This window comes from Physcomitrium patens, chromosome 1 (genome assembly GCF_059467195.1).
Source record: "Physcomitrium patens ecotype Gransden chromosome 1, ASM5946719v1, whole genome shotgun sequence".
NCBI lineage: Eukaryota > Viridiplantae > Streptophyta > Bryopsida > Funariales > Funariaceae > Physcomitrium > Physcomitrium patens.
In genome coordinates this window covers 855,804-866,987 of record NC_143410.1, presented here as the reverse complement: position 1 = coordinate 866,987, position 11,184 = coordinate 855,804, and the positions used below count along the sequence as shown (strand labels likewise).

Here is an 11,184-nt window from a genome sequence, read left to right as displayed (position 1 = left end):
ATTTGTATATAATATTTGGTACATTCTTTTATTTAACAAATATATATATATATATTTTTTTATCAATTATGGTTATCATCTATGGCTTAATACTTTTGACTTTTTAAAAGTTGATAATCTTATTACAAAAAATTTGACAAATTGATTATTAGAGCTACATGCAATGATGAAGGTGTAATTAAATAAAGTTTAATTAAGAAAAATAAAAGATCAATGCATATGCCTATTATAAAAAAATAAACACAATTCAATGGAGATGATAAGATATGATTATTTTGTTGCAATATCAAGACTACTCATCCTTGTGACAAGTTGGACTATTATAAGTTTAGATTTTTTTCTATTTATGAATAAGTCAATCATGTTTTTTATCAATTTTATCTACTAGAATCTATAAAGTTCCATTCTGTATTCCACATTATCATATTGTGGTTTGGCTACCATGTAAAAATAATGTATATATATATATATATATATATATATATATATATATAATTAATATAAAATTTATTATATAATATAATAAAAGCTATATTATTAGATTTTTGTTAATTACATAATATGATTAGATTACTACTTTGAAGTATTTAGTTTTAAAAGCTATTATTAAAATTGATTTTATATTGATAATAGTTTTATATATTTAGAACCACCTTTATTACACATTGGTGACTCTTGAAATTTTGTATTATTTCTTTTATTTGATGTTAGGCCATATATTATGTAGATCTTCTAAAAAAAGAATTACAAAAGAATTTTGGTAGCCAAAGAGATAGTTAGGGTATCCATATGGATGAATGGAGATGGATGATAAAAATCTCCATTGCTAATGGCCAAAAGGCATGTCCAATGGACTTCAAGGAAGCTGCCTGAGGCCTTATTAGAAATTAAGGATACTTTTTTAAGGGAATTTGAATTTAAGAGGCAAGAATAAAAAAATTTAGGATTTTGGCTATAGTTTTTATACAAATTTTGTATGAATTGGAGTTTTTATGAAAGAGATATAGGCACTCAAAATTAAGAAGTTGATTTTGTATCTACTATCACTCTTTTGAATATAACATGCATGTTTGGAAAGCAATGAAGGATCGAAAATTAATATTGAAGAGAGCACTTTTTTAGCTATACTTTTTATATATTTTTAAAAAAATTCTAAGTTGAAGTGAAGGAGTTATAGGAAGTTGAAGTCAGTGCTTGCAATCTAAGGGCAATAAATGACCCAATTTACTAGTGGTTGTATTTCGAGCTATATCTTAAGTAATTTGATAAGATTTTGGCTAAATATTTCTAAAAATATATATTATTGTGTCACTATACTTTATATAAAAATTTTAGGCATTTAAATCTTTTATTTTTGAAATATAAAAAAATACCACTTAGATGTTTATAAATTAGGATTTAAAACATCTACTAGGATTTCTAAGTTGCTAAACTATCTATTAAAGATTTATGGTTCATTTATTTTATGATAAAGCTTAAGAATAAATTCTATATTATCTAGAAATTTGAAAAAAATAGAATAATTGAATCAAGAGATAAGAATTTCTAAAGTTTGGAGAGAAAAAATCATATATAGAAAAAAAAAATTTTGAAAGGATTTTGCAATAATTTGGACATTTTATGAAAAATAGAGGAGATTTTGAGATATATATATATATATATATATATATCTAATATATATATATATATATATATATTATATATATTTTATATATATATATTAAAAGTGGGGATATAGAGCTATGGCAAAATTATGATATAAAGATAGATTTTTATAAGAGGATTAAGGATTTTTTTTGAGCTTATTGGAAATCAAGCTTACTGACCAATAATTTAATTATGACTTGATATAACAAAGGATTTTAGAGCATTCTAGATGCTTTAGAAAGCCTTATGTATAAAGCTTCTTAAATATCAAAGAATTTTATCAATAATATATCTTTTAATACTATTATATTTATTTGATGTCTATAATAAGAATATGTTTTTTATTAGAACTTATTCAATAAATTTAAGCTAAACGCTCTGTAACTCATATCTAATATATTTCTAGATAGAAAATCACACTATATGACAATGTATTTCTTCTTATCCATATAAGACAATAAATATCTTAGGAAGAAGACAAATGCCATCTCTTGCTTTAGAAGTAGATAATAATCTAAAGTTTGAGATAGAAGAAGTCTTAGATTCAAGGCGATGTCAAAATATATTGGAATATCTTGTTCATTGGTGCAAATATGATATTAGTGAATGTATATGAAAGTTAGTAAAGAAACTCGCAAATATTGCAAAGAAGGTTGAAGCTTTTCATTGATGGCATTTATTAAGATGAAGATGAAGAATTATAAGATCCATGAATAATGATGATTGCTCATCATAGAACTTGTTTTTAGAAGGGGGAGTAATATCATGGACATACAAATTTATTCTAATAATTATCTATATAATTAGGTAGAAATAAATAAAAATAAATTAACTTTATAATATGTTATAGAAAAGCTTTCTAAAAGTTTTATAGACATAATTGACTTTAAACATGTTTGTAGTTGATTAATTGATTTGAAACTTAGTCAACAAATTAATCATGTATCACATATGTTGGTAGCTTATGGAAGAAGCTAATTATGTGAAACACATATAAAAAACTTCCCTTGTAAAATAAGATATATGTCTTGCAAAGTCAACATGTGTTAGAGGTCCTATAAAATATTACAACATAGCTTCTAGTTAGATAGTATATATGGAGGCAAGAGTGAAGCCTTCTTCACTCTTATTAATGCCTTTTCAGTTGTTAGTTTTGTTTCAAGACTCTTAAGTCTTCTTGTCTTTGGTAATAGCCATTCAAGTTCAATATACTACCAATTTTGAGTGACTTTTTAATCTTTTTGAGTGATACAAGAGTGTATTGAGTTTTTGTTCTTTGAAATTCATATCCTTGTCACCTTTATACCATGGTATGCATGTATGTATATATAAATTTGAAGGAAAATAATTATAGCCTTGAATTTTTTATATGAAATATAAACGCCATATTCGATGATAAAATAAATATAAAAATATGTGTATATTTTTTAAAGTTTTAATAAGTATTTGTGTGCTTATTAATCACAACCAACAAATCTTACAAATTTAGGATAATGGCAGTATGTATGAGAACAAGGGAACTACATATCATAAAGAAAGTGCCAAATTTGATCACAATATTCATGAAGAGCAAGTCCTCAAGACCCGCTTCACTTAAAACTTTAATTGATCCATATGAATTGGAATGAACTTATGACTGCACACACGCCATGGTGGATAGGAGACCGTTGACGAAGGCGCGGAGACCGATGGGGAACCCACGACCGCGATATATACCCCGAGGGTGCACGGTAGACACCCGGGTGCGATAGCGGGCCCTATGGGCGCGACTGAATCTGGCGGGGGCGTCTTGCCGCCCTCAAGGACGTTGCCGAAGCTTTGCTTGAATGGCCAGCAACAATAACGTCGCAGCCAGCTCCTTCTGTAGTGGTGTCGGTCGTGCTCTCCACCAATTTGGGTTTCTCGCGGTCTATTGCAATGGCGAAATTGAGCAGAAATTTTGGGAGTGTCTGGGTGTGTTTCATGATTGTGAGTGCTGTTTTGTCGGTGGGGGTGGATGGGCTTCGATCGAATTTGATCCGTCTGGCGACTGAGAGGGGGAATGGCGGAGGAGAAGATGTTGGGAGGAAGTCAATTGCAGACCCACATCTGATCGTAAGCCTGCCCGGAGCGCCCAAATTTCCCTTCTCCATGCGGTCGGGGTACATCACCGTGGACGAGAAGGCCGGACGTGCCCTGTTTTTCTGGTTCGTGGAAGCGGATGTTCAGGACCCTGCCTCGGCTCCGCTCACCTTGTGGCTTAATGGAGGTGGGGCGGGTTGATTTTGAACCTCAGGTTTGTTTCGTAGTTGTGAATTGTGCTGTAAGTGTGAACTTTCCCCGCGCTTTGAGGTGCAGGGCATGGGTTACAATCAACAGAAAATATTGTTGTGCAGCTATCCCTGAAATTGCTGAAACCACGTTAAATATTGTACGCTGAGGTTCCCGTGATTGATGGGCTCCCTTTATTGAACAGAACAAAGGATACTGATCGGAAATGTTGACTATCGTGCAGGTCCTGGATGCTCCTCGGTTGGCGGAGGAATGCTGAGTGAGCTCGGACCCTTTTATCCGACTCGTGATGGGGCTCATTTGCTACCGAATGCACATGCATGGAATAAAGGTAGTGAAACTAATTATTCCTACTGCCAGTGTCTGAGGCTGGTTTTTGTTTCTTCTTAGGTAGCATGATGGATCGCTGTTAGTATTTTTGTCATAAAACCGGTATTAACTGTCATATCTAAGAGTTTGCTACCTAGTCACAGCTGGAAAAAGTGTGGTAGGTTGAGTTATCAGATTTTTCCCCTTCGGTGACTCTTTGTTCGGTCAGTGTTCTTTGTTTCACGGGGTGTTTAACCAGCTGTTATTGCTGACATCTCATTCTTGGGTTTCTGCGCAGTTTCCAACATGCTTTTTCTTGAATCTCCAGCTGGAGTGGGATTTTCTTACTCAAACACGACGACTGATTACAAGACTGGTGATAAGCGGACTGGTTAGATTTTTGTGCTCTTTGCCTATTCTCTTCTCTTCACTTGTTTGAAGTTTTAGATCCTTCTATTTAATCTTCCTACTCTTCTTTGAAGAATGCCTCCACAAATCTGCCTGTGGCTTAGACACGCGATACAGCATGATAGATGGCGCATTTGGTCGCTGTCATTACCCTGTTGTGTGAAAAGGCATTGATTACCATGCTGTGGTCGTATATGTATGATTTATTTAGGATTCTACTTTAGCTGTTTAAGCCTATGCTGGCCAAGTCGAGTTCTCAGTCCAATCGTGTCCATTTTTATGTGGGCTCTTACTTGTGCCTATTGCCGTTGCTTTTTGTGTCCCTTTTGGTGTTTCAGCTCAAGATTCTTATGCTTTTCTGCTCCGTTTCTTTGAGCAATATCCTCTATACTCATCAAGCAAGTTCTATATTTCCGGAGAAAGCTATGCAGGTAATAACGCTTTGTAAACATCCATTTTCAGGTAAAGTTGAATATCGTGAGAAGAACAAAGTATTTACATCCGTGATGTATGTTGGTTTCTATCTCTCGGGCTCTGAATGACTGATGAAACATCTTAGTTGCACAGAATTCTTCCCAGCATCTTTTAAACCGCACTCTGATATGATTGATTGAAGGTCGTGTTGTATATTTCATAATTCGCCGATTTAGATTTTTGTAACTTTTTGCTGAAAAATTTGGGTTGTGCAGGTCATTATGTCCCCCAGCTAGCGGATACCATCCTGGAGGGTAACAAAGTTGGTTCGAACAAGAAGATAAATCTGCAAGGAATGCTTGTATGTTTCTTCCATCTTCTCGTCTGTCATCAGTACCTCGATATCAACTTCTACGATAGTAGGCTCTGATATTTCACAAGTGTGGCATGTGACCTACACATACTCCATCTTTTCATCATACTAGAACCGTGTTATTTGGCTAATTAAAAAAAATTCATTACAGGTTGGAAATGCATGGACTGACGCCAATGTAGACAACTTTGGAGCTATATTTTTCTGGTGGACTCATGCTCTTGTTTCTGATTCCACCTTCAAAGGAGTCGTGAAAAACGTGAGTGTCAACTCCCTCTTTGCCTGCTTTTGTTACACCAACTTCCTTATTATTCTTCTCTGATACAAATTACCTTGTGTTTGTAGTGCAATTTTTCATCTGTTGGACCGCTTCGAAGTGAGGCAGATGATCTATGCGACAAATATGTGGATATTGCGAACAATGAACTGGCAAGTTACTGAAACTACCTACCATGGATGATTATTCTTTTGAAAACTTGCCCCTCCCACTTACTCCTAGGTGTGTCTGGAAGCTGGAACTATTGAAGCTTGTGTGGATGTCAACTATATGTTGTTTTCCCTAATTGGACAGAATCATTTTCAGTAACGCTTCCATATGTATTACGTATTAGGGAGAAGTCTCATGAAAATGTTTGTCTAGTACAGGGTAACATCAACATATATGAAATCTACGCAGACATTTGTGTATCTGCCCAAGCTCAGGCTGAAACTCGTCATTTTGGCAAGCAGGTAACGTATTTACAGGCTGGTATGTTGTGACATGCTGTCGTGTTGTACACTGAAGTTGTAACCACGTTGGACTAAGCTATGTGCTGAGTCGATTGATTTGACGACTCCTTCTCACTTTCTGATTTCCTGTCCCAATGGAAGGAAACTGTGAATCTGAACGATATTTGTTCTAGCATGTTTTGAACTGACAAAACTTGTTGATTGGTCGGTAGTTAAGCCGCACCCGATTCGGTGGACTCTCCACTCGACCTCTGATGAAGGACTCATACGATCCATGTGTTGATGATGAGGTAAGTATTCTTCTGTTGGTCTTCAACATCATCCGTCTAGTTCATGACAAAAGATCATTGTGCGTTAGGATGTTGAGCTAATGCTGTCATTATGTGTTGGCCGGGAACAAAGCCATATTAATTGGTCTCGTTATTCGTTGGATGAATTTCATTGTTTCCATTACGTCTGGTAAAGCGCCTGATCCTGCAATCTCTAAATTTCACTTGAATCGGGCCATCATTGTTAGGGTCTCGTTTAGGTTTCGTTGCACAATATGAGTGTGCTCTTATCAATGAGTTATTAGCGTTGCAGGTGGAGGTTTACTTGAACAGGCCAGAGGTGCAGGAAGCCTTGCATGCCAACACTACTCATCTGCCATGGCGATGGACTGACTGCAGGTTACTTTCGGTGCCATTTGTTTTGCTTTTTTCTGTTACAAGGTTTGTTATGATTTGCCTGGAAATGGAAATCTAGGTCGATTTCGGATTCCGAATGAGGGTTTATTGACGGCACTGTGTTCTGTCGTCGCAGTGAGATTGTGGACTATTCGTTCGACGACCTTCTGTCAAGCGTCCTTCCTGTTTATCACAATCTACTGGAGTCCAATATTAAAATATTGGTATTCAGGTACGTATTTCTCATTCCTTTGTGGCATTGTGAACAAAGTTTGAGTGGCGATTCTCAGTCACTGTCTAAGTTTGTGGACAGAAACACCTCTCTTTCATGTGAATGGTGTTCATGTGCGGATCCCTTATGTCATGGCTCTCTTGTACCCAGTGGCGATGTGGATGCTATTGTTCCTGTGACTGGCACCCGCACTTGGCTTAACTTGTTGCCACTGAACATCACCGAGGCTTGGAGACCATGGACTGTCGATAATCAGGTATGAATCTCTTTTCCTGGAATGGTACGTTTATCGTGGTTCATAACTTAGAGTATTGTGCAGATCTATGGGCACTGGATCAGTCTACTTGTAATGTGCTATGCTGCCAATATTCGCCTTGTTCTGGATGCTTTGGGGTCATCATTATGACACATAAAAATTATACCTTTTGAAGCTCTGCTGTTCGTCTGTAATGAATCACACCTTGACTAAATGGTTCAGTACACATAGCATTACACCTCGAGGAGGCAATCTTATTCTTCATGGCTTTCCCGTCTGTAGGTTGGAGGCTATGTCACAAAGTACGATAAGCTTACATTTTCCACTGTTAGAGGTGCTGGGCATATGGTGCCATACACACAACCAGCTCGTGCTCTACACTTGTTCCAGTCCTTCATCAACAACACGCCCTTGTAGATTCCATGTTGCACACGCTCTGGAAGGATGTAGTCGGTGCTGCCACATCTATTGCACCCGTTGTAAGCCGCAGTCATGGCACGTGGGTGGACAAGGGTGTATATGCTGATGCTAAAATGTAGCTAGTGGGAAGCAACTTATTTCCGTCACTCTTGGCTGTGAATAGCAAATTTTCTTATAACTGGATCTTTTTCATGTAAAGCTTGACTTGGCCTGATGTTGCGTATTTGTTTTGTGCCAATCTTTCTCAGGTTTTTATGGCTTGCATTGTATAAATGATGTATGCATCTTAGCTATTTTCACTTGTTTTCCACGTTTCTAAGTGCATTTCAGCTACTGTTGAGAGTGCTATTTGAGTGATTTGAGTGATTTGAGTGATTAGAGTGTGCAGACAGTCAAGTATAATATGGAGTTAATCAAACATGCATCCACCTTTCACGCAAAGCTACTGTTGTTTCCAGTGTTATTGCCCCAAATCGACCGTTTGAATAGTGGAAAAGTAACAATATCAATAACTAGAGGGGAAAAACGCTGCTCGGTGGAGTAACTTCTCATGCACCCAGAAACCTAAAGCAGACAGACAGCTAGCGGTTTACGTAGCTATCGCCTTCCTTACATCTTGCATCCAGCGTGAGCGTCGCGGAGTTGGTTCTTCTTCCATATTCACTTTGTTCCCTCCCTTACTCCTTACTTCTTCACTCGATCCTGCTGGCTTAGATCCGTTCTTCCCAGGACACAGCTTTCACTTTCAGTCTACTTCACTTCTCTCGATCCCCAGTTGTTTTTCCTGTTTCGTTTACGTCCTGAATTAATACCGGCGCCATGTCGACCTCTGCTGTGTTCAACGGAGATGAGGTCGCCCCCTTCTTCGGCTTCATTGGAGCTGCAGCTGCTCTCGTCTTTTCATGTATGGACTCACCCGCCAGCGATCTAGCTCAGAATTGTTTCTTTTACTATTGGGTTTCTCTTCATTGGGGTCTGGTTAGACATGGTCGTAAGTAGTCTCTAATCTACAAGAGACACACAATAAGCTATCTTTAGGGTATTGAGAACCCCTATTGATTTCAGCTTTGTGGATTGCTACCAGTGTTTTGAGTACAGTTTGTAGAGATTTTTCATTAGGATTTGATGTGATCAAATGATTTCTGGGTGGGCGCGGGGGTGATGGATTGGTCTGTGTACGCGTATGTGTCGGTGAGATGCGCATGCCTTGTGTTGTTAGATGATTATTTAATTATGCTTGGTCTGGGGTAGTGCTTTCTTCTTTGATGTTGGGTGAGGTAGTAGAAAGAGTTTGCTGCGGAAACGCGTGCCGACTCTGTTGGAAGGGTTGAAATTTGCTAGCGCGATGCCTTGTTTATTCGTCTCTTATGTTATATTGTAGAAATTTTCAGTTCAGGGTTATCCTCATTTTTCCAATACAAGCAGTATGTGCCCTTTCGAATTGAGTAATGATAATTTCATGATTCCTGCTAGTGAGATAACTAGCCGTTAATTGGGTGCCTGATGGATGCATCTTGCACGATATGAGTGGGGCATTTTATGATAAATCAGCCAAAACGGTATGAATTTGCCGAAAGAGGGTTGCGTATGTAGGTGGAAGATAAAGAAAAATTACGCCAAGCGTTTCCCCGTGAACGGTGTTGGGCACTTAAGCTTCAATTTCCTCAGCTAGGGTGCGACTTCGAAACTCCTGGACATGAACTAAATGTTGAATGTTATTGCGTCAGGCATGGGCGCTGCTTATGGGACAGCCAAGAGTGGAGTGGGAGTGGCATCCATGGGTGTGATGCGGCCCGAGCTGGTGATGAAGTCGATCGTGCCTGTGGTCATGGCTGGAGTGTTGGGTATCTACGGGCTGATTATCGCCGTGATTATCAGTACCGGAATCAACCCAAAGTCGAAGCCCTACTACGTGTTCGACGGCTACGCGCACCTTTCATCTGGATTGTCGTGTGGGTTGGCTGGTCTATCGGCAGGCATGGCCATTGGTATCGTCGGAGATGCTGGTGTTAGGTACTTGACAAAGCCTTGCAATGTGGCGATGTACCAAAATACGTTTTGAAGTTGGAGTCAATAGTCTGCCAATCTGGATTCAATTCGTAGAGGCTTTACGTTCATGCACGTGATATCTGAGGATGCTGAGTTGATGCCATTTGTTGATCATGTCCTTGTTAACTTGGAGGATGGGGTTTTGTGCAGGGCCAATGCGCAACAGCCCAAGCTGTTTGTAGGAATGATCCTGATTCTGATTTTCGCCGAGGCGCTGGCTTTATACGGACTTATCGTGGGTATCATTCTGTCTTCCCGAGCTGGCCAATCACGAGCTGACTAAGATGGCACCAGTATGAGCATGCTTTTCTGTTTGTAAGATGGATATGAGTAGTATAAGAGACCCCTCTGAGTAGAGGCAGGCAAAAGTGGGTAGAGGATTCCCAACATCTACTGCTTTCAATACATCACAATGCTTGATTGTGGAGAACAGTTGAGCGTCATAGTTTCAAATACTGAGATCAAGATAAGTAGTGAAACACACGCTGCGATTGGTGGAAACGCTGTCCAATGTCATTGCCGTTGAATTTTAAAGCTGCAGCAAAGACGGAGCGAATCACGTTTTCAGAACACACACCATGTATTGGACACGATGGACTCAATTTGGGTGTAGCAATCACGACCCAACTCACGGAATGCTTCGATCTGGACTGTCATCACAGCATTGATCCACAGCCCCGACAGACCACGGATTGATCGTATTACTGTAAACCTATCAACTGTCATCGCCAGCCGTAGAGTTTGCTCGTGTTCTGTGCGTCTGGTTTGGAGATGGCAAGAACGAGGAACTCGTGAATTGTAGTCGCAGCATCAACGGCCTCTAGCATCGACACCTGTGTGACGTGTTCGGAGCTGGCGTTGAATCTCAAATCAAAAGTAGACTTCTCGTCTGCTTGAGTCTATTTTCACAGAACTTTCACCGCCTTCTCCGCCACGGCCTCAGTGCCGGGTGCTCCGTGCTGGCAACTGCTCACTCAAAGCCGTCTCTCCGAAATCTCACATTGTACTGCCATGCTCGGATCTGCTTTTCTATTGCTACCTCGTCCGCTGCGGCTTTGTGCGCCGCTGGGGGATGGTCCTTCACATTTGGTACAGCTCCTGCGCAGGCGGCGTCGCAGATGAATGGTTTTTTGGATGGACCGTTGCAGGATTCGTCTGGATGGGTGACTTTGTGATCGAACTTGGGCTGTCTATGATTAGAAACTTTTCACACAAGATTTGAAGATAGGTCGCAAACATGATTTCCAAAAAATATCTCTGTCTTTAAAGTTAAATGTAATAACTGTATACCCTTATTGTTTGAACAAGGGTATAGTCTATATCATGAATATCAATATGAATTGTATCAAACAGTCAATCAATCAGCATGTGGGCGACAGGTCATATGAGACCAAAAATTCCCCATGTGCCC

The 11,184-nt window shown here is 38.9% G+C and overlaps 2 protein-coding genes across 3 annotated transcripts; both read left to right on the top strand.

The window, feature by feature from the left end:
* The first annotated feature begins 3,479 nt into the window (after positions 1 to 3,479).
* LOC112282704 (serine carboxypeptidase 24) lies at positions 3,480 to 7,922 on the top strand. Of its 2 annotated transcripts, none has more exons than XM_024520687.3 (13): positions 3,480 to 3,895; positions 4,142 to 4,249; positions 4,526 to 4,618; positions 4,974 to 5,066; positions 5,325 to 5,410; positions 5,574 to 5,681; positions 5,768 to 5,851; positions 6,068 to 6,151; positions 6,364 to 6,441; positions 6,734 to 6,819; positions 6,953 to 7,048; positions 7,199 to 7,304; positions 7,587 to 7,922. In XM_024520687.3, exons 1-13 carry the CDS (start codon positions 3,565 to 3,567, stop codon positions 7,719 to 7,721), a joined length of 1,488 nt encoding a protein of 495 aa, XP_024376455.1. In that variant the 5' UTR covers positions 3,480 to 3,564; the 3' UTR covers positions 7,722 to 7,922. The 2 variants fall into 2 exon arrangements, with proteins under 2 accessions (XP_024376455.1, XP_090108281.1); XM_090252155.1 differs by having other exon boundaries at positions 3,480 to 3,922.
* Positions 7,923 to 8,376: 454 nt separating this feature from the next.
* LOC112282720 (V-type proton ATPase 16 kDa proteolipid subunit) lies at positions 8,377 to 10,345 on the top strand. The gene is made up of 3 exons (XM_024520721.3): positions 8,377 to 8,628; positions 9,452 to 9,737; positions 9,924 to 10,345. Exons 1-3 carry the CDS (start codon positions 8,544 to 8,546, stop codon positions 10,054 to 10,056), a joined length of 504 nt encoding a protein of 167 aa, XP_024376489.1. The 5' UTR covers positions 8,377 to 8,543; the 3' UTR covers positions 10,057 to 10,345.
* Positions 10,346 to 11,184: the final 839 nt, after the last annotated feature.